This window comes from Aspergillus aculeatus, assembly GCF_001890905.1.
Source record: "Aspergillus aculeatus ATCC 16872 unplaced genomic scaffold ASPACscaffold_5, whole genome shotgun sequence".
Classification (NCBI taxonomy): domain Eukaryota; kingdom Fungi; phylum Ascomycota; class Eurotiomycetes; order Eurotiales; family Aspergillaceae; genus Aspergillus; species Aspergillus aculeatus.
Window position 1 is genome coordinate 1,915,961 of NW_017962980.1, and position 21,343 is coordinate 1,937,303.

Sequence of the window (21,343 nt, forward strand, 5' to 3'; positions counted from 1 at the left end):
ATAGCTTATTCCCGATGAAACCATACCAGGTGTGGCAAGTGATCGGGGCAATTCTCCCACTGCTTCAAGTGTCGATCACCGACTGACGAAGCCGCAGAGTAACTCCGTATGGACCAGCCCCAGAGGGGCTACCTCCGCTATTTTGACACTCATAAATTCTTAAATGCCGGATAAGATGAAGCGGCCCCAGCAAAATTACCGACGTACAGTAGAAATTGCTTGGCTATGACTGCCAATCGGCCTTCACTTTGTGTGGGGATCTGCAGGGACTCCTTACATCTTCGGAGTAATAAGCCTCGGATGCTTCTTGCCTGCGGAAATGCACGTCGATCCCAGGTGCTCCACGCTCCAAGCTCACCGATCAATACTCTTCGGCAGGATTTATGGGGAGGAATATTCAGTTGATGCAAATGACACTGTAAGGAAAGGGATAGTTGGTATAGTTTTAAAAGGCTGCCAGAAGCCGCTCGATTTGGGTTGAAGAGAATAAACCAAGTGTCTGTTCAACACCCACAACACGCCTCAATTCACTGAAGAGATCAGCCGCTGTCACACCTGCGCCTCTCGCTATTCACCATGGCTATAACCACTCACCAGAACGAGCCCATTGCCATTGTGGGCAGTGCCTGTCGTTTCTCGGGCGGAGCATCGTCGCCCTCGAAGCTGTGGAGTCTCCTTCGCAACCCTCGCGATATTCGCAGCGTGATCCCCAACAGTCGCTTCAATGCGGACAACTACTATCATCCTGATCCAGCGTACCATGGCCACAGCAATATCCGGCATTCCTATGTGCTGGACGAGGATGTCACCGCTTTCGACACCGAATTCTTCGGGATCAAGCCGGTAGAGGCGAAGGCCATCGACCCTCAACAACGTCTTTTGATGGAAACTGTCTACGAAGGTCTCGAGTCGGCTGGCCTGACAATAGATGCTCTCAGGGGTAGTGACACCGGTGTCTATGTTGGACTCATGTGTGGTGACTACGAGGCCAGCTTGCTACGTGATCGTAAGTGCACTTGCCATCCTCCTGGTTTCCTCCGGCATATGAGTCAACTGACACAGGAGGCCTGTAATAGCAAAAACTGCTCCAGTCTACGCTGCTACCGGAATTGGACGGAGCATTCTGTCGAACCGTGTCTCGTACTTTTTTGACTGGCACGGGCCATCGATGACCTTGGATACCGCCTGTTCCTCCAGTCTGGTGGCTGTCCACCTGGCCGTGCAGTCGCTCCGAGCTGGGGAGTCACGGATCGCTCTGGCTTGTGGATCTAATCTACTGCTGGGTCCAGAGAATTACATTATGGAAAGCAAGCTGAAGATGCTGTCTCCCGACGGTTAGTACTAAGAACTTTAACTTCCAGAACGGATGGGCTGACCTAAATGACAGGCCGCAGTAAGATGTGGGACAAGGATGCCAACGGCTACGCCCGTGGAGATGGTGTTGCTGCGTGCGTTTTGAAGACTCTTAGTGCCGCGATTGAGGATGGAGATGACATCGAGTGCATCATTCGCGAGACTGGTTTTAATCAGGACGGAGCCACCACCGGTATCACTATGCCCAGCGCTGCTGCCCAGCAGGCCTTGATCCGTGCGACCTATGCCAAAGCGGGCCTGGATTTGGAGAAGGCGTCCGACCGGCCTCAATTCTTCGAAGCGCATGGGACAGGTACGCCTGCAGGAGATCCGATCGAGGCCGAAGCCATCGCGAGGGCCTTTTATGGTAAGAACTTCGGCACCAAAATCACGGATGACCGTCTCTATGTGGGCTCGATCAAGACCATCCTCGGACATACCGAAGGTACAGCAGGTTTGGCTGCTTTACTCAAGGCGTCGCTAGCTCTTCAGCATTCGACTGTACCACCTAATATGCTCTTGAACAACCTAAGCGACCGGGTGGCTCCTTTCACTGCAAACCTGGAAATACCCTCCACGGCCAAGCAATGGCCTCAAGTCGTCCCTGGCCAGCCACGACGAGCCAGTGTGAACAGTTTCGGCTTCGGCGGTGCCAATGCCCATGCTATTCTGGAGAGCTACGAGCGCCCTCGGCTGATTGAGGATGGGATCCAGCATCAGTTTACCCCCTTTGTGTTCTCCGCCCTCACCCGTCAATCGCTGCGTGAAAGCCTTTCCGCGTACGCTGATTACATCCAAGAAAACCCATCCCTCAATCTGCGCGACCTGGCATACACCCTGCAGCAACGTCGGTCTGAGTTCCCTTACCGCATTTCCTTTGCTGCTGCATCGGCCGATGACTTGGTGGCAAAGATCCGGGGTGAATTGGAAGCAACCAAGGCTGAAGATTTGGGCGTGAGACTGCCACCTCCCTCGGGAGGAAAGAAGCCGAAGGTTCTCGGCATTTTCACCGGCCAAGGAGCGCAGTACGCTCGCATGGGCGCTGAGCTGATTGAGAAGTCCGCCACAGCTCGGAAGATTGTCCAGGACCTGCAAGCTCACATTGAGCAACTTCCCGAGGAGATTCGCCCTGACTTCTCACTCGAGCAGGAGCTTCGCGCGGCCGCTAATTCCTCGCGGGTCTTGACGGGTGCTTTCTCATTCCTCTCCACCGTTGTTCAGATTGTGTTGGTGGATCTCTTGAAGCTTGCAGGGGTCCATTTTGATGCCATCGTCGCTCACTCCTCGGGTGAAATGGCTGCAGCATACGCGGCCGGTCACTTGAGCGCGCGAGACGCAATGTGTGTGGCGTACTTCCGTGGTCGATTTGCTTCGAAGATGGAAAGTCCCAACGGACCTCACATTAAAGGAGCTATGATCGCGGCTGGTCTGTCTCCAGAAGATGCGCAGGCTCTGGTAGACGACGAGCTCTTCGCCGATCGCCTCTGTGTTGCCGCTGTCAACTCATCCTCTAGTGTGACCATCTCGGGTGACGAGGACGCCGTTGATGAGATCAAAACGATTCTAGACGATGAGAACAAGTTCAACCGCAAGCTTCGTGTCGACCGAGCCTACCACTCCAACCACGTATCGCGACGTCTTGCCGATTATGTCGCCTTGGTCAAGTCGGCAGGTGTCCGCGTCATCAAGCCAACATCGAACAACTGTCTCTGGATCTCGAGTGTGTATGGCCGCGAGGTTATAGCAGACATGAACCTCAGTGATGAATACTGGGGCGCAAGTGTCGCTCGGTCTGTGCAGTTCTATCAAGCTCTCAAGCTTGCTCTTGAAGGAGGCGAATACCAGGCTGCAATCGAAGTCGGCCCTCATCCGGCTTTGAAGGGACCCGCATTGCAAACCATCCAGGAAGTCTTAGGTAAAAGCATTCCATACTATGGTGTGCTCAACCGGGGATCGGATGCTGCGGTCAGCCTGGCTTCGAGTCTCGGATCTCTGTGGTGCCATCTCGGGGGGCAGAACCTCGACTTGACTGGATTTGATCTTGCGGTGAATGACGACAAGTCCACCCTCCGCGTGGTCAAGGGCCTTCCAAGTTATAAATGGAACCATGATGCCTCTTACCGTCATGAGTCGCGAGCATCAAAGAAGCACCGTTCTCAAATCCAGCAATTCAACCAGTTGTTGGGGACCATGAAGCCGGAGAGCGCAGCTCACCATTTGAGCTGGGGACACCTGCTGCGTGCCAGTGAGATCGACTGGGTTTCAGGTCACCAGGTTCAAAACCAGACAGTCTTTCCTGCGGCAGGATACATCTGTACGGCGTTCGAGGGTGCTCGGGTTCTTGCTGGAGAGCGCGATGTTCGTATCTTCGAGTTGAAGAATTTTGTCATCCACCAGGCCTTGACCTTCAGCCAAGACGACGCTGGTATCGAGGTGCAGACCTCACTGTCTGACGTTCGCCACTTAAGCAATAACCACGTCCAAGCCAAATTCACCTACTCCGCAAGCCTCGGAGAGGAGGATCTCGCTCTGGTGGCTGAAGCGGATCTCCATATCATCTTCGGGAAGTCCATGGAGACCACTCTTCCCCGTCGAGCTACCAAGCCAGCTCACATGATCACAGTGGACAATGAGCGTTTCTACAACCTCTTGGCTACGCTGGGCTACGGATTCGAAGGACCTTTCAAGTCTCTGCACACACTTAGGCGGAAGCTGGGAACGAGTGTGTGTGCTGTGAAATCAGTATCGCGCGATACTTTCGGACCGCCTTTGCTGGTGCATCCTGCTGAATTGGATGGTGGCATCCAGTCTCTCATTCTTGCGTATAGCTACCCCGACGATGACCAGCTTCTGAACATGCACCTACCTACCAGCATGAGCAGCATCCGTGTCAATCCCGCTCTGTGCAAGTCCATGACTGACATCACTGTTGACTCGACTCTGGGCTCCACAAAGTCCGCTGGATTTTCGGGTGATGTCAGTATCTACACCAATGACTCCAGTTGTGCAGCAATCCAGATGCAGCGCGTTGAATTGGTGCCCTTGGGTGCTTTGACCGCTAAAGACGATCGCAAGGTCTTCTCCAAATACCAGTGGGTCAAAAACAGCCTTGATGGCGAGCTGGCTGCGTCGGATACCACTGTGACAAAACATCATTCGGAGATCTTGGAGGGATTGGAGCGTATCTCGACCTACTACCTCAAGAAACTAGATGCAGAGGTGCCCGCCGACTCTCCGCTGAGGAGTAAGGATAGTCCTCACAGCCATTATCTTCAATATGCTCGCCACATTGTCAGCCTGATCCGGAATGGAGAGCACAAGGTGGCCAGGAAGGAATGGCTGAAAGACTCCTTGGAAGACCTCCGTGCGGCCACAGAACAATTTTCGGACCTCATCGATTACAGCATGATGCACCTGGTTGGGCAACAGATGCCGCGTGTCTTCCGAGGTGAAACCAATATGCTGGAAGAGATGCGCGTCAGCAACATCCTCGACAACTACTATCAGGGTGCTTTCGGCTCGCGGGAGGCTGGCTTCTGGATTGGCAAGATCATCGCCCAACTAGCAGAGCGCTATCCTCATCTCAACATCCTGGAAGTTGGTGCTGGTACCGGAGGTGCTACGACAAGAATCCTCCAGAACCTTGACTCCAGATTTTTGTCCTATACTTTCACAGACGTGTCCAGTGGTTTCTTCGAGGGTGCTGCGGAGACATTCTCTGCTCACAAGGACCGTATGGTCTTCAAGACCTTTGATTGTGGTCAGGATCCCGTTGCTCAGGGCTACGCTGAGGGAACCTGTGACGTGGTTGTCGCTTTCCTCGTCATCCACGCCACGCCTGATCTGGAGCTCACCATGCGCAACATCCGTAAGCTGCTCAAGCCGGGCGGTTTTCTGATCGTCGGAGAAGGTACCAACAATGGCCAACCGTACGGTAATGCCGGATTTATCTTTGGATCCCTGCCGGGCTGGTGGCTTGGTGCTGACACCGGCCGCCCTCTGTCGCCATTCGTCTCTTACTCCGAGTGGGAGAGACTCCTTCAGAGTAGTGGCTTCTCTGGTATCGATGCAACAGCACCCCAGTCATTTCAGGATATTCTTGGTATGACAGTGTTTGCCGCTCAAGCCGTGGATGACCAGGTTAGCTTCCTGCGCAAGCCTGTCAGTCCTGAAGTTCTGCAAGGTTCCGCTGCAGTTGAGTACCCTATCAAGAAGCTCGTCGTCATTGGGGGAAGCACACCAAAGACCCAATCTCTGATCCGGCCTGTCCAGAGTATTCTCAGAGATACTTCCCTCGAGCTCCACTTCTTTAACAAATTGACGGATGTAGACTTCGATTTGATCGATGCTGATACCACAGTCGTCAGCTTGTCGGAGCTAGACAAGCCTGTCTTCGAAGATATGACACCCGATGAATGGCTCGCTTTCAAAACGCTCTTCTCAGCTCCCATCAAGCTCCTCTGGGTTACCAGTGGTCGGCTTAACGAGGACCCATGGTCTAACATGACAGTCGGTTTTGCTCGTACTGCAGTGTTCGAAGCCCCTGCTCTGCAATTCCAGAACATTGATATCGCAGATTTGAGCTCGTTCCAGCCCGAGAGCCTGGTCGAGAAGATTCTACGCTTCGATGCCTCTGCCTCGTCGGGAAAACACCTGCCGTGGCCATTGGAACCGGAAATCGTTGTCAATGCTGAGGGTGATGAGCTCGTGCCCCGTCTCCGACACATCAAGGCCCGCAATGACCGCTACAATTCAGCTCGCCGCCCGATTACCAGGGAGGCTGACATCTACAAAGCCCCTGCAACCCTGCACAAGGAGGCCGAGGGATGGAAGTTGACAGAGCTGTCACGTTGGGCTAGCCCTCCTGATACCAAGTCTCAAATCAGCCTTGAGATCAGCTATGCTGTGTTGTCGGCCCTTCGCACGCCGCATGGTCATCAGTTCCTTGTTCTAGGAACCGAGCCCGAGAGTCAGGCACGATTCCTGGCTCTTGTGCCATCTCTCTTGTCGGTCATTCATGTGCCTAAGGCTTCGGCAGTTCCGCTGCCCGTTTCGAAGCTAGCCGACGCCGACCTTCTGACTGTACTAGCTGCTCGTCTCGTCGCCATGGCTGTGGTCGACCCTCTCATTGATGGGGATACGGTTGTTGTGCACAACTCCACTGAGCTGCTGGCACGTACCATTGCTAGTCAAGCGGCAAGCAAGAATGTCCGCGCCTTCTTCGTAGCGGACTCGACGCAGGAAAATGTTCCTGTCTTTTGGACCAAGCTTGAGCCTTATCTGACCCAGTCGGAGGTGTCTGATGTCCTACCTCTAGACACGGCTAGCTTTGTCGGCTTATCTAGCGAGCACTCCGAGATCGAGTCAAACATCATGTCTAGCCTTCCTTCACACTGCAGGAAGGAGTCCAGGGCGACCTTGTATTCGTCGGTTGGCTGGGAGAGCAATCCTTCGTCTGCACCATTCCTGGGCCAATTCCTACAGCGTGCTCTGGTCAGTGTGCAGACCGAGGCTGGAAAGATTTCACAAGCGGTATCTCGGACTGTTGGTATTGATGATCTTCTGAACGAGCCAAGCCCTGAAGCGCCGACCACAGTCATCGACTGGACTCTGTCCAGGACCTATCCTGTCCACGTCAGCCGGTTGGACTCGGTTTCGTTCTTCAAGGGCGACAAGACCTACTGGCTGTGTGGTTTGTCGGGCGCTCTTGGTGTCTCTCTGGCCGACTGGATGATCGAGCGAGGCGCGAGATACCTTGTCTTGACCAGCCGTAACCCCAATATCTCCCCCAACTGGATCAAGGCTCATAAGCGAAATGGTGTCATTGTATCTATTGTACGCTGCGATGTGACAAACGAGCCTGCCCTGCGTGCTGCTCATCAGTCTATCTGCGAGACTATGCCGCAGATCATCGGTGTTCTGAACGGAGCCATGGTGCTGAGAGATGTCTCGATCCGCAACATGTCATTTGAACTGATGAGCGAAGTGTTCCGCCCAAAGGTATACGGAAGCATTCACCTGGACCGCATCTTCAAAAACGCCAATCTGGACTTCTTCATTTTATTCTCGTCTATCAACTGTGTCATTGGTAACCTGGGTCAAGCGAACTATGCGGCGGCGAATACTTTCATGTGCAGTCTGGCTGCTCAACGTCGCAAGCGCGGCCTGGCAGCTACTGCTTTGAATGTGGGTGCTATTATCGGTGCAGGTTACATGGAGCGCGAGTCCAGCAAGGCTCTTGACTTGACTGTGTCCAAGATGGCGCTGATGCACCTGTCGGAGCAAGATTATCACCAGCTTTTTGCGGAGGGTATCGATGCCGGTCGTCCGGATTCTGGCGACGAGGCCGAGCTCACCACCGGTCTTTTGGATATCCCTGCTGCCGACACGGAGAATGCGCCCAAGTGGCACTCCAACCCTGCATTCTTCGACTTTGTCGTTCACAGAGTCGAGAAGAACGGGACTGACACAGGAAATGAGGTTGTTACCTCGGTCCAGGATCATCTTGCTGCCTGCAAGTCAATCAGCGATGTGCTTGCTGTCGTCAGGGGTAAGTTTCCGCGTATCGCAATTCCATACATTCCATACTAACTAAAGCAGGGAGATTCGCCATGCAACTTCGCAATGTGTTGCAGATGAACACTGCCGACGAGGACTTGATGGCAATGAGGAGCCGTGACATTGGCCTCGACTCCTTGATTTCGGTCGATATCCGTTCGTGGTTCCTGAAGAACTTCGAAGTCAGCGTTCCGGTGTTGAAGATTATGGGCAATGATACCATGGCCGAGCTGGCCGACCTTGTGGCCGCGCAAGTCCCAGCCTCGCTGCTTCCTGGACTTGGAGGCGAAGAGTCTCCATCTGATCAGCCACCTGCCATGAACAATGCTTCCCAACCTGCTCCGGCTGCTGCACCTAATGATGAGACCAGCTCCTCGGCAGACTCCAACCAGGATGCCACGTCTACTGAATCCAGCAGTGGCTACACTGGAACTAGCAGCCCTGCCAGCTTGGAAGCCACCACAGTACCCCTATCGAGGGGACCTATTCGTATTGACTGGAAGGCCGAGATCACATTGCCTAAGGCAGCGAATATTGACACCAGTGTGGCTCCTGCCGCCCGTCCTCGCACAATCGTGCTCACGGGTGTCAGTGGACTGCTGGGCCGACACCTGCTCCTGCGCTTGCTACAAGACACATCCGTCAAGGAAATCATCTGCCTCGCCACCCGCCGTCTTGACGAGCGCCTCCAGTCAAAGGAGCTGGTTGAAGACAACCGAATTCAGTACTTCCCAGGTGACCTTGAAGACCCCCGTCTCGGTCTCTCTGAACAGCAAGCGGCTCAGATCTTCAGCCGCGCGGATGCCGTGATCCACAACGGCGCCGACACCTCTCACCTCAAGTTCTACCCCGAGATCAAGGCCGCGAACATGGGCTCGACCAAGGAGCTGATCCGCCTCTGCACGGCTCGCAAAGTGCCCATCCATTATGTCTCCACCGTGGGTGTGGCCCTCTTCGGCAACTACAGCTCCTTCCCGGAGGTCTCGGTTGCGGCGCACCCGCCCCCGGTTGACGGCTCGCACGGCTACGTAGCCGCCAAATGGGCCAGTGAGCGTTTGCTGGAGGAGTACAACAAGCAGCACGGGGTGAATGTGTGGATCCACCGCCCTTCAACCATCATCCGCGAGGGCGCTGATGCCGAAAGCGCCGCAGCGCAAACCGACTGGATGAACGCCCTGGCTGCGTACATGCGCAAGACCCGCGCTGTGCCCACGCTGAAGAACCTGCGAGGTGCTCTCGACTTTGTCTCGGTGCACAACGCGACGAATAGTATTCTAACTGCCGTGTTTGAGAGCAAGCCCAAGGTTTCCTCTGCGGGTGTCTTTTACACTCACGAGGTTGGCGATGTTGTGATTCCGTTGGACAATCTCAAGGAGATTGTGATCAAGGAGACGGGTGCTGCTCATGTCGATGTGCTTCCGCTGGAGGAGTGGAGTGCTCGAGCGGTGGCTGTGGGATTGAACCGGGGAGTGGCGGCGTTGATCGACTCGATGGATGACCCGGGTCAGCCCCACTATCCTCGGATGCTAAGGGGGGAGTAGACTGCATAACTGTTATTCTCGTCTTGTATGCTCATTTATAGGTAGTGTAATGCAATATGGCTTTTTTGCAGCCCTTGAACGAGATCTAGCTCGCACAAAATGAAATTCGGCCTAGCCATTCTGGCGAAGCAGTCCACATACACTTTTGTCCTATTTTTGTAGGGCCCGCCACTACTCAACCAACCAGTCTGGTCTTCATATGTCCGAGTAATACCTGCTATCCAAAACTACTCTATATATACATAGACTCAACCACTCTTCCTCGCCAAAACACTAACCGGTAGCCAGTGGAATTGCGCCCCACCCGGCTTCTGGATCTCCTCATACAACGCCGCCAACGCATCCAACCATTCCTCCCGGCTCGGTACCGAAGGCGCCGCCTGCTTCAGATTTCCCAACAGCGCACTGCTACTCTCCAGCGCAAGCATGAAGGTATTCGTCACAAGAGGGATAAGGCTGGGGGCCCACGGCTTGTACTGACAATGCACTACCTCCAGCTCGGCGCGGCGGTTGACGTGTTGATCGAGCTCGTCGAGCCATCTGGTTTCATAGATGTTAGGCTTAGGTGCTACTGTACCTCGTTTGTTGTAGGCTCCCACCGCGGGGGTGCAGAACATACTGGAAATTATGCTTGGTGACCGTCCACTTCCGGCGCATCAGCTCCCGGAACCGCGGCGCGGTCTCGTCGCCCTCGCGCGTGACGATATTCCCGAACCGGGCATCTTCCCACTGGAGGTAGCCCCCTGGCTCTTTGCGTCGGGGGTTTGATTATGTCAGTAAACCGGTGGAAGGGAATGCCGAAGAATCCTCAAGGGAGTTTGTGGGCTTGGGGGCTTGGGCCAAGGCAAATTCTCACTCAACAATCTTTCCGCATGCCGGATGAGCGCGCTGGGGTCGTTGTCCCGGATGACAAACGCCCACATGCGCAGGTGCACCACGTCGAAGTGCCCGATTAGCTCTTCGGGGATCGTCTCGCTGAGCGGGTCTAGGTGGCCGAAGCGTACGTTCGCGGGCCAGTATTCCGGGGTGGGCAAGTGGGTGCTTGCGATGTCGTAGCCGACGACTTGGGCGTTGGGGGGCAGGTGAGGGGAGAGTTCAATGGCCCAGATGCTGGAGATCTCAGATTGTATGTATGAGCTTCAGAGCAAGGGGCAGGAAGAGGTGGAGGAGAGAGGGAGGGAGGGAGGGAGGGAGGGAGGGAAGGGGGATCCTAACCCAGTTCCGGTCCCAATGTCCGCGATGGCCATACCCTCCTTTAGGGGAATATCGGGGTGAAGCAGATAGCCGGCGTGGAGTTGCCAGAGCAGATGCTGGGAGGAGAGCCTGAGAAGTAGGGTTGGGGGTTATTATGGCGAGGAAACTCTCGGGTGTGTGATGCGCATACCTGGTGGCTTCGAAGCGATCGCGTGGGAGCAAATAGGTGGTGGGAGTCGAGGAGGCCATGACTGGGGATTTGGGGTTTGATGTCAGAATTACCTTTGCTTGAGAGATTGATGAGGGTGGTGAAGCTCTGCTGTATGCTCTATTTGAGGACCGGAATCTCCAAGGAGAGATAGACCCCAAGAGGGGAAAAACACTAGAGGTGATGCACAAGTCCGTCACAAACACAAACTAGTCTATGTATGAGGACCTGCATGATGATTGACAGCGTCTAAGGCAATGAGTCTGCACTATCCGTGGATGTGCTAATGCTCAGGCTCTGTTCTCACCGCTGGATTGTAACTACCAGTGGTTTGCTACTCCTAGTGGGTTTGTTCAGTGCAGCAGTTGCAGCTCGGTATAGTGCCCAGTACCTATAGCACATACACATTGCTTAATGGGATGACACATCACCGCCACTGCGTGAAGCGCTTTCTGTCTGCACCAAGTAGCCATGGTGGACCGTGATGCCCCCGCCAGCCTGCATAGGAACCTGATCTCCATACCGGTACTCGTCATCATCTGAAAATAGCCGCCACCGAGTGCGGCCAGAACAAATCTTGCCTGGGAAGTTCGGGAAGGACCCCGCGCTGGGACGACTACCAGATAGCCCTATCCTCTCCCTGAAATGGGTGTAAATGGGCCGCAGGCAAGGCAAACAAGCTTTGTGACCCTCAAAAGTCAGTCTGTATGATGATTGCGGGCAGTGGGTGGGGAAACTTACCGGCAACGGTGCCGATGTTTAGCTCTACGCAGGTCCAGATCAGGTACGGGACGAAGTTCCACGTAATGTCTTCGGAGCTAAGATTGACACTCATGAGGCAGACGAGTCGGATGATGGAGATGACAATCACACTAGATAGTGAGTTAGTTACAGGAATACATGCAGTCAGCATTTAGTGCCGGCAACCGCGGGTAAACAATAGTATCAAGTTAGTGTGGGTTATACTCACAGGCCCCCCATCAAGAAAGTAAGGGTGAGAATTGTCTTCTGCGTTCGCGTGGTGTGCAGCTCCCAGATGGCTCGCATTGGGATCATCAGAATCCCAATGTCGGTGACCGTGTCCGGGATGGACTTTCCCAGAAAGTAATCGCGATTGTTGACTCCACATTTGGCCGGGATGCTCTTGTCCCAATATCCCTGCAAGGGGATGCATTGGAAGCAAACAATGAGGATCTATTTCGGGGTTTGCTTATGGATCAGCAAGGCAAACAAAAGAGCGGAAACAGTTTGTTGTTTGTGGGGCGGTCTCTTTCCTATCCTTACACAAGCTAGAGCCCAGGCAAACACGATCCAGGCCACGAATGTGGTCGCCTTCTGCACATGAGGAACCCGGAAAATTCGTCGGTAGGAGAGCAGAATGGAAAGCTTGATGGCAACGGTGGCGGCCACATAGAAGAGCTCTGCAATGACCAAGGATTTGAGGAAGGCTGAGACCGAGCCGGGAGGCGCAGCCCAGACATGCAGCCCTAACCCATGTCGAACGTCTGCATGTTTGTACATAGATTAACCGCTGAACTCTCGAAGCAAGCAGAATGGGTGGGAACTAACTCCAGGCAACCGGCAGCAGGGACACAATGGCCCCGAAAATCTGGACTCGGTGGTTAGCATATCGCTCTCAAAACAGTCAGCCGCGACAAAGGGGGGGGGGGGGGAGAGACCAGCGATGATAGAACCACCCAATCATCCCACCACAGTCCAGCTTCAACCAAAGTTCGAGCGGTGAATCGTAGCGAGACCGTCAGAAAGGCCAGGATCCAAGTCGTAACTAGCACAGCTACAATCTTTGGCCGTTGATCCGCTGAAAGATCAACTCCTGTCCGCCCGGTGGCGCTCATTGCTGCGCGGTCGGGTTTTCACGGGGCGAGAGACACAAATTCACACACAGGAGGGTTTGGAATTGTTGTCGTTAATGGTGGTCAGAATTTTCTCACCTCTCTAGATATAGCCCTCGCTGGAGTCAAGATTCATTGAGTATAATGGGTAAGAGGGAAGGGTGCAGACAGCTAGGTAGCTGCACGAATATCCCTTTGGAAGTAAGGCTTGCCATTGGAGTCGAAGAGTGTGTGGGCCTAAGCATTTGAATCAGTCGGCAAAAGAAGGATCGATAAGGCAAGATTCAACCGAGGAGCTTGTTTTCATTGCTTGTTTCCCATGCCAGTGCGTATAAAGGTGGAGTCCTTTCAGTCAATCATCGGGGTCACTCTCTACAATTCCAACCCGCCCCCCCCCCCCCGTTCCCAAAGCTCCTGACTCCATGACCGTGGCGCAAGTTCCTAAATACAGACTGATCGGCGATCATGAGTTTGGTGAGGCCATCGCAAGATTGAGAGCAAACACGCTTCGATTTTTATGGTACTCCCTGCTAGCTGCACTCCTGTTGTTGGTGGCCTTTGCTGCGGGGAGATACCAGGCCCCTCCCGTAGTTCCCTGTGAGTTTTCACTGCTATTCCTTCTTTGAGTGAAAGAAGAAGAGACAGCTGATATACTGCCACGTCTTCCCCCGCATTAGTGGCAACCAAGCCCTCCGTATTTGAATACAACAGTTCATTCCAGGACGAAAGATCTCCCCTGACCAACGAACTGTGGGAGGGACTCTTCCCCAAACGCAAGGGCTTCTTTCAGCACCCGACCATTGCTGATCACCGATCGGCGTTTGCTGTGTATCACCAGCTACACTGCCTGGTACGGAGTTCGTCGGACTCCCCACATCCCACTCAAATCAAGAAGCAACGAGTTTAGCTAACGAAAATGGAACGCGACAGAACAGCATCCGACAGGGCTACTGGGGCTTGTACGACATGGCAGCAGCCAGGGGCCAGAAAAAGCTCAGCAGTGACGATGATGATCTTCCCCACATGCTCTCACCGCACCACATCCGTCATTGCCTCGAACTACTCCGGTTGGCGTTAATGTGCCAGCCCGACCTGACTGTGGAGCTCAAGAACGAAACCCTGGGTGGAGTGACGGGATTTGGGTCCGAGCACCAGTGCAAAAGCTGGGCGGATCTGTCTCAATGGATGGCTCAGTGGGAGTCCTTTGGACTATGACTTAGCGGCTAGATAGTAGGCGAATATCTTTGGCAACCGGAAACAAGTGCGGCTGTGTACTCCAACTAGTGAGTTCCGTCCACAAGGCGAACGTTTAGGTAGACCTGAGCAGAGAATCACATCTCTTTCCCCATTAGTGGGTTCTCCAACCCCTGGATCTCTTCCAATTCCACCGACCGAGGCTGCAGTGACCGTCGCAAAAGATTGAAATCGACACATGTTCGCACAGGCATTGCGGGGTTGAACTCGGGTTTCCGCCGGGTCTCTGTCCACCGGAAGGTCATCAGATATGCATCGGCGTGGCACTGGACACTCTGGCGCAGCATGTCCAGGCAATGGCCTATTCAGAAAGGGCAGTAGTGTCAGCATGCGCATTTTCGCCGAGGAGGGGGGGGGGGGGGTTGGTTGGGTTCAGGATGCGAATGGGAACCTACTAACGTGGGATTCGAGTTTGTTCTGCTCTGCGGCTGTTAAATCGGGATGGTAATAGTCCCGGTGAATCCATTGGCGGACGGTGTTCTTGAGCCCAAAGTAAGTACATGATTACCAATTGAGCTCATCATAGGGGTTTCCGATTGGGTAGAGGAGGAGGAAAGGAGGCTGTACAATGCAATGCAGGTCGTGGTGGACTCCAAGCCAGGCAAGGTGCTTGTCGTCTCGGGGTAGCGAGATTGAGGTCTGGTTTGCCAGGTCCAGTTCCTCGGTTGAAACTCGGATGAACATATCCCCAAGTAGATCCTCCCAAGCTGCATCGGTCGATGAGCCGGGATCCTGAAAATAGGCCGTTTGGGAGTAGTCAGTGAATTTTGTGGGAACAAAGTGGCGTTGGAGGCCGCGCAGCTCTATATGTTGGTCAGTTTGAATTAGTCTCAATGCCAGAAACAGCCACCATCAAGCTTGCCTTCTCCCCGGGTCATTGAACATGCGGGTCTCGAACGGGGCGCGACCCAGAAAGCAAGATAAATCAAGACGACTGCATTTATGAGCACGGGAACTCCAATCCAAGGGACAACCCGCTTAGAGAAGCTGGATTTGCACGTATGCTGAACCTGAGGCCACCAGCCTTGTTGCTGCTGCTGCTCACCATCTGTCGCGGTGGGTATCAGAAAGGGCCGTGACTCTGTCTCCATGTTGTTTTTGATTAAGTGAGGAGAATTCAATCTGGCGGTGATCTCGCCCGTAGTAGCAGTCCGTTGTCTTCAAATGAGCTTTTCTTTGCTTGGGGTTGGGAAGGACAAGAGTATGTTTGCCCGGTAAATCAATCCGTTCTCAGTATAGATCATGTGTGCAGCCGAGTGCATCCTCATCACTTGCATGCCGCTAATGCTACACGTAACACATCACGCACATAGCATGCGAGGAATCAGTGGGCTTACAGCAGGCGAGTTTTCCCTTTCTTTCCCTTTGTGTCCCAGGGCCTGCTGTCTGGGTGCCGGTTGCTGGGCGCAGTATCGATGTTGATAAATCGGAGTCTCTACCCCACAGTGCCCGGGGCAAACAGAGAGAGAGAAGGAAAGAGGAAATCTGCGTCCATTTCCAACCTGATCCCCGTACATATCATCTTCTTTCATCTGAGAAGCCCAGAGCGCCGGTCTCAGCAGCAAAACCAGCATACTAAGATCTTATAACCCCTTCTTTGTCAAACCACCTGTCTCAAGATGAAGCTGTTGTCCGCGATGATCCTCCTGGGGGCTGGGAGCTTCCTGGTCCTCGCACTTCCCACATCCCATAGCGAAGGTAAAGAACATCCTACCCGCTCGTTCAGTTGGGAAACTTTCGGTACTAACATCAACTATGCTCTGGAAGTCACCCACTCCATCGAAGAGAACATTGCGTACCCGGAGGCCTACAATGAAAAGCGTGCGGAAAGACCACAGGCCCGCTCCGTCTCTGTCGAGGCGGAGGTTGCTTACCCGGAGGCATACCCAGAGAGTAAATGAGGCACCTGAGGCACCGGTGGCACCGGATGCACTCGACGGGGTATCACTTACAGGGGTCCCAATTGATCATGTTCTGTGGTGTCATGCGGAGCAGTACAGCGACCTTCATGCGATTTTTTCGGTTGCTTTTTCAGTTATGTTGTGGTCGATGGATAGTGAAGTGAAACTTCGATGCTCTTTTCCCATGTGTAGATTGAAAAGCATAGAGTTTGTTTACGTGGGGGAAATGTCTCGCCAGTTGCCAAGGTTGATTTATCCGCTTATCCGCCCGAACAATGCCCACCAGCCGGAAGAACAAAAACAAAAAGAAAAATCAAAAGAAAAATGCGTCAGCGGGGAGTCGAACCCCGATCTATTGCTTGGAAGGCAACAATGCTAACCGCTACACCACTAACGCTCGCTTGTGAATATATCGTTTTAGCTAATTATATAATCAACATAAAGAGAATGATTTCATGCCTTGTGTAAGACTGACGCTGACTAGTTATTCCCCGAACAGCAGAAAGTAATCTCTCTGTAACCTTGCCGTGTCCTGCTATCGTAACTCAGGGACTGCTTTGCTCGAGTGCTATGGTTGAACACTCTTCTCTTGCCGCTTCGAGATCCAATAAAATTTTATCTTCATCTAATGCGGCAGATCGGGTCGTTGCCTGCGACTCGTGCTACAAAAAAAAAGGTGACGCCCTTTTCCCCCTCCGGCCTTGCGCTCGTATACTGACGACTGATGGCGACCCAAGATCAAGTGCGAGGCTGACAACCACCAATGTAACTATTGTTTGCACCGTAATATTGCCTGTACGTATAGCAGACTGGCCCGGGGCTCGAATAAAAGGTATGAATCGAACAGCCGCCGCCGCTGCACAGAAACTCAAGTCTGATCTATGGTCGATGTACTGTACAGAACGGCCCAAGACCCGGACCAAAATCCCGCCAGGGGCTCTTGGGATGAGCCGCTTGCCATGCGGCCGCATTCCTCCTCTACGAGTATGTATGAGACTTTTCTTTTCTGCGCTCTATTCGGTAACCGTCTAAAATCCCACTGCCAGAGGTTTCAATGGTCAATCTGGGGTTGATGTATCTCAACGGGAAGCGAGATAGCGCCGATCAGGGCCGGGCATGAGTGGAATCTCGCACCGGGGAGATCGTGAACATGGATAAATTGAGCACACCGGAGCTTCCGTGGGCCAGAGTCGGTCCTGTCCGGGATTCTTCCGCAGTACCTAAGCTCCCCGCTCGCCCCATGGTGGAGCGAAGTGTTGCTTCCTACTGTTCATCATATCAGAGCCTCGTGTTTCCGGTCATCAGTAAGTCACTGTTCGCCAAGACCCTGGACCTCGCGTACGGACCACACCGTTATGGTTCCGACAGTGCCAAGTCGTGCATCTATGCCTTATTGTCGGTGGTGGCGATCTTTGGCCTGGAGAATGACCTGGGCGATGCACTGGACTGCGAGGCGTATGCGTAGCGTCCCAGAGCTTCACAGTCCCGATCATCAATGAAATGACCATGGATGGTCTTCAGGCGCTGGTCATGCTTGTAAGTTGATTCCGACTGGGACTGAGAGAACTCGACTAAAGGCTACCATCAGACGCAGCACCATTACTTCCTGGGTGACTTACAAAGTGCGGCGGTCTCCGTGTCCATGGCCAGCCGCCTAGTCTTTAAGCTGGGCGCGCATGCGTAAATGACCGCAGTCACTCAGAAAATGGTAGATTTCAGGTATAAGAAAGTCTTCTACAATGGTATAGAGCAAACATCCAACGCTCTCACCCACCGCCGATTGTGTGCTTGCATCTTCAGTACAGCACACTACTGGTCAAGTCTGGCGTGGGCCATTGCATGGTCCAGATGCCGAAGCACTAACCTCCCATGCTCTTGTGTCTAACTTCCCCTATTGCCTCAGCTCAGGAGCAGTTAGCCCTGGGTTCGTGATCGAGCACTGGGGCAACTGAGCACCGCCAATCCACAAGGATCGCCGCTTAGTAATCGGAGGCGATGGAGAAAAGTACTGTAGCAATTCATACCACGGCCCGAACCAAAAGTGAGGTACTCCACCTAGCGACAAATAAATAATCCCCCGTCGGGAACTGGGCAGTTGAAGTGAGCACAGCCCTGTGCGTCAAACTCCAAGTTTTGGCATCGGAAACTTTCATCCGGGCATAATCCAACATGACCAAGGTTGTACTCATTACCGGTGCTAGTCGAGGTAAGACATCCTTCACCTGATTTCTCAAGAAACAGCAAAGTCCGGCTAACCAGGGTGCAGGCATTGGGAAACGACTGGTGGCGCAGTATCTTGCCCGCCCAGACACGACCGTGATCGCAACCGTACGGGACCCGAAATCCGCGAGCGCAGAGCAGCTGGAGACTCTGCCTAAGAGCAAGGATGGATCCCGCCTCATAGTCGTTCGACTCGCAGCAGATGATGCCCATGGCGCGAGAGAGGCAGCCTCTGAGACTTAGAAGCAGAATGGCCTGGATCATATTGACATCGTCATCGCCAATGCGGGGATATGCGATCACTGGGGCCCAGTCTTGGAAGCCGCCGAGGAGGAGGTGAGGTCGCACTTGGAAGTCAACACCCTAGGACCTCTTCGTCTCTTTCAAGCCATGGCACCCTTGCTAAAAAACGCGAGTGCACCGAAATTTATCTATATCTCTACGCTACTTGCCAGCATTGGTGGGATTGGCCAGATGTATACCCTCACGGGCCCGTATGGAATGTCCAAGGCGGCCGGAAACTACTTCGTCAGGAAGGCTCACGCGGAGAATGAGCATCTGGTCACCTTGTCTATCGATCCTGGGTAGGTCTGGACCTTCTGTTTCCACTGCAAGCTGCTGACCAGGCGGGGGAGGTAAGCCTTGTACAAACAAACTTGGGCAATCGCGCGGCCCAGTATTATGGGTTGGACGAGGCTCCAGTGACGCTGGAGGACAGTGTTCGCGGAATAATGACACAGGTAACGACAGAGAAAACCTCACGACTGTTGCCAATTCAGCACGGCTGACCTTCTTACAGATAGATACAGCCACAAAGTCGACCACATCTGGCATGTTTGTAAATACCAAGGGAGAAAACGTGTCTTGGTAGTTAGGGTGGATTGTAGTCTTAGCAATATAAGGAGAGGGCTTGGCGTCATGCTGAAAGCAATGGAGCTACAGCGTGTAGGAGGAGAGACTATTTACGGCTCCGAACAGCGGGCGAATGAAGCCTTTTGAAGTTGTGGGATACTTGGATATCTTAGGTATTTAGGACAAAATGTGATGAAATATTCAAAAATGACTCTGGATGCATGTTCTGAAGGGGTTTAGTCTCGCATCATCTCACCTTTATCTTTTCAAATTGACCCACTACAGCACTATCAACAGAATGGTCAAGACGATCCCGTTTGAGTCAACACATCTCCGCCAACTCCCGCTCGATCCCCCGCCACACCACCTCACGCAACGGCCCCTGCAACCAATAATTCCCGGCGGCATCCTTCCCCATGATGGGCATGAGGTTCCGGAGATCGAACTTGGTCGACCACGCGTTGAACTGCACCATCGAGGCGAACCCGGGCCTCTCCGCGCGCTGCGCCGCCGGCAGACCCTCGCGCACGATCGCCGCCGAGAAATCCGTCTCGAAGTATTTGCCCTTGGTCCAGTTGGAGTAGCTCATCATCTCCATGGACGCGTCCCCGAAGATCGGCCAGCTGTGGCCTTCGGTGGCGAAGGTCTGCCGCTTGATGCACTGTAGGGCTTCGACTTGTTCCCGCGTGCCGCCGGTGGCCATGGACCGGCGGATGGCGTGCGCGGCGTAGCTGAGGGGCCGGGTGAAGAAGTCTTTGACTTGTAGAAACGTGTAGATCTCTGTGGCTGCGTTGGAGATGAAGGCCTTCGAGGCGGGGAGGTGGGAGTCGCCCAGCACGGTGGAGAGGGTGAAGGCGTTCATGATGCGCATGGTGCGCGTGGAGGTGCGCGGGTAGAGGGCTGTCAGCGTCAGGCGCGTGAACCATGCGGTGAGAACGTCGTTGTCGCTCACGAAAGCCGTGTCGTCTCCGGTCGAGGCCCGGATCTCGGTGATGGCGCGCTGACGCAGGTTGGCCAGGTACGCGCCGGGGATGCAGACGATGCGCGACCCCGTGCGGTACCGCCAGCCGTCGTACAGCTGGTGCGCGATGAAGAGGTACTTGCGCCACCCCGTGAGCTGCTTTTCCGCGTACATGTATCTGGTTGCGGACTGCGGGTCGGTGCCGAAGCTCGCCAGCGGGTCGTGGGCGTAGCCGTGGAATGCGGGGACCTCTTCCTCGCGGCCCTGCAGGACGAGCGCCCACGAGCGGTAGATCTGCGCCCCGCCGGTGCCATCGGTGAGGGTGTGCGGCAGCGAGATGGAGATGAGGGTGGAATCCCTGAACGAGGCAATGTGCAGGCTCAGCTGCGGCACGTCGCGCGTCAGGTAGTCGTGCAGGGTCTTGGGGGCGTCCGCGCTGGTGGTTAAGGAGTCGAATTCGGTGGGATCGGCCACGACGGCGGGCTTAGCGGTCGGTCGGGGGAGGCGTGAGGCCAAGGGGTGCTCGAGGATGGAGGTTTCGTAGGAGTCGTGCGAGTAGTTCACGATGGGGCGTTTGGCGTCGTAGTACTCCGGGATGTGGTATTCGAGGCGCCCGATTTTCTGCGGAATTTCAGCTACGGTCCCCATCTAAGCTTGTGAATGTAGTGAACGTACATTCAAGCGCAGCCGTGCTCCGATCTTGCGCCATCCAGGTCGGTCGAGCAGTCTCTCGAAAGACGACCGAAGCTTCTCCGGGTCCAGCACGTCGTCGAACCGGTAGGACAGCACCACGCACACACTGCGTAGCACTTCCGTGTCGTCCGCGGCATTCAGCGGGATGACCGTGTCCGTGGGGACGCGAGCAGGTTGGGCTGGTTCGCTGCCGCTGAATAGTTTGAACATGATGCTGGGTGTGCGGTTGAAGCAGGGTTGTGGAAAGCTCGCAGGACAGGTAGGAGTGCGCAGGGTGTGGTGGTCATGTCGTGTCTTTCGACTTCCTTGGCGCTTTCGGTGATTTACGGCTGTGACCATAATATTGTCATCTTGTCAGCAATGATAAGCAGTGGAGACACTGGGCGCTGTCTGTGTCTCCGATTTGTTGGTCGGGAATTTGGCGGATGATCGGGAATATCCAGCGTTGGAGTCCCCGCGTAACCCTAACTCAACCTCCGTTGACTTCCTCGCAAGACAGACCATTTCCAGCCCGGAGGTTCTAATCGACAAATCTTGATTACATCTTTGCCGTGGGCCTTAGGGCTTTGTGGCGAAACTGATCGGCCATATCGCACCAACAAAATACCGATGGCCAAGTGATAGTTCGATAATGTAGCATTGACGACTATGAAAGCAGCACCTTGGCAGCAGAGACAAATAGAAGAACACTCAGTCGCGGTAGCGATCTGATCTGATCCCCACGCTCGTCGTCCTACCAACCTGGATACAGATAC

The 21,343-nt window shown here is 54.2% G+C and overlaps 9 protein-coding genes and 1 non-coding gene across 10 annotated transcripts; 5 read left to right on the plus strand and 5 right to left on the minus strand.

The window, feature by feature from the left end:
- Positions 1-576: 576 nt before the first annotated feature.
- On the plus strand, positions 577-9,452 carry ASPACDRAFT_42038 (uncharacterized protein; the record flags this gene model as incomplete). Its single annotated transcript, XM_020201024.1, has 4 exons — positions 577-1,006; positions 1,092-1,334; positions 1,388-7,903; positions 7,954-9,452. The coding sequence occupies 4 exons, from the start codon at positions 577-579 to the stop codon at positions 9,450-9,452; spliced, it is 8,688 nt and encodes a 2,895-aa protein (XP_020058113.1).
- A 248-nt stretch (positions 9,453-9,700) lies between these two features.
- ASPACDRAFT_42039 (class I SAM-dependent methyltransferase) lies at positions 9,701-10,895 on the minus strand (the record flags this gene model as incomplete). Its single annotated transcript, XM_020201025.1, has 5 exons — positions 9,701-9,992; positions 10,072-10,195; positions 10,309-10,562; positions 10,668-10,775; positions 10,837-10,895. 5 exons carry the CDS (start codon positions 10,893-10,895, stop codon positions 9,701-9,703), a joined length of 837 nt encoding a protein of 278 aa, XP_020058114.1.
- Positions 10,896-11,265: 370 nt separating this feature from the next.
- On the minus strand, positions 11,266-12,710 carry ASPACDRAFT_42040 (uncharacterized protein; the record flags this gene model as incomplete). The annotated part of the gene is made up of 6 exons (XM_020201026.1): positions 11,266-11,534; positions 11,596-11,726; positions 11,825-12,048; positions 12,139-12,359; positions 12,424-12,463; positions 12,552-12,710. The coding sequence occupies 6 exons, from the start codon at positions 12,708-12,710 to the stop codon at positions 11,266-11,268; spliced, it is 1,044 nt and encodes a 347-aa protein (XP_020058115.1).
- Positions 12,711-13,129: 419 nt separating this feature from the next.
- ASPACDRAFT_42041 (uncharacterized protein) lies at positions 13,130-13,922 on the plus strand (the record flags this gene model as incomplete). The annotated part of the gene is made up of 3 exons (XM_020201027.1): positions 13,130-13,304; positions 13,385-13,557; positions 13,638-13,922. 3 exons carry the CDS (start codon positions 13,130-13,132, stop codon positions 13,920-13,922), a joined length of 633 nt encoding a protein of 210 aa, XP_020058116.1.
- Positions 13,923-14,038: 116 nt separating this feature from the next.
- Positions 14,039-15,052, minus strand: ASPACDRAFT_42042 (oxidase ustYa family protein; the record flags this gene model as incomplete). Its single annotated transcript, XM_020201028.1, has 4 exons — positions 14,039-14,262; positions 14,357-14,441; positions 14,529-14,764; positions 14,860-15,052. The coding sequence occupies 4 exons, from the start codon at positions 15,050-15,052 to the stop codon at positions 14,039-14,041; spliced, it is 738 nt and encodes a 245-aa protein (XP_020058117.1).
- Positions 15,053-15,580: 528 nt separating this feature from the next.
- On the plus strand, positions 15,581-15,862 carry ASPACDRAFT_42043 (uncharacterized protein; the record flags this gene model as incomplete). The annotated part of the gene is made up of 2 exons (XM_020201029.1): positions 15,581-15,659; positions 15,729-15,862. 2 exons carry the CDS (start codon positions 15,581-15,583, stop codon positions 15,860-15,862), a joined length of 213 nt encoding a protein of 70 aa, XP_020058118.1.
- A 325-nt stretch (positions 15,863-16,187) lies between these two features.
- Positions 16,188-16,259, minus strand: ASPACDRAFT_t114. The gene has a single exon. It is a non-coding gene; the product is annotated as a tRNA-Gly (tRNA).
- Positions 16,260-17,012: 753 nt separating this feature from the next.
- On the plus strand, positions 17,013-17,327 carry ASPACDRAFT_42044 (uncharacterized protein; the record flags this gene model as incomplete). The annotated part of the gene is made up of 1 exon (XM_020201030.1): positions 17,013-17,327. The coding sequence occupies one exon, from the start codon at positions 17,013-17,015 to the stop codon at positions 17,325-17,327; it is 315 nt and encodes a 104-aa protein (XP_020058119.1).
- A 704-nt stretch (positions 17,328-18,031) lies between these two features.
- On the plus strand, positions 18,032-18,670 carry ASPACDRAFT_42046 (uncharacterized protein; the record flags this gene model as incomplete). The annotated part of the gene is made up of 3 exons (XM_020201031.1): positions 18,032-18,068; positions 18,129-18,268; positions 18,332-18,670. The coding sequence occupies 3 exons, from the start codon at positions 18,032-18,034 to the stop codon at positions 18,668-18,670; spliced, it is 516 nt and encodes a 171-aa protein (XP_020058120.1).
- Positions 18,671-19,256: 586 nt separating this feature from the next.
- ASPACDRAFT_59420 (uncharacterized protein) lies at positions 19,257-20,798 on the minus strand (the record flags this gene model as incomplete). Its single annotated transcript, XM_020203445.1, has 2 exons — positions 19,257-20,516; positions 20,571-20,798. The coding sequence occupies 2 exons, from the start codon at positions 20,796-20,798 to the stop codon at positions 19,257-19,259; spliced, it is 1,488 nt and encodes a 495-aa protein (XP_020058121.1).
- Between the last annotated feature and the right edge of the window lie 545 nt (positions 20,799-21,343).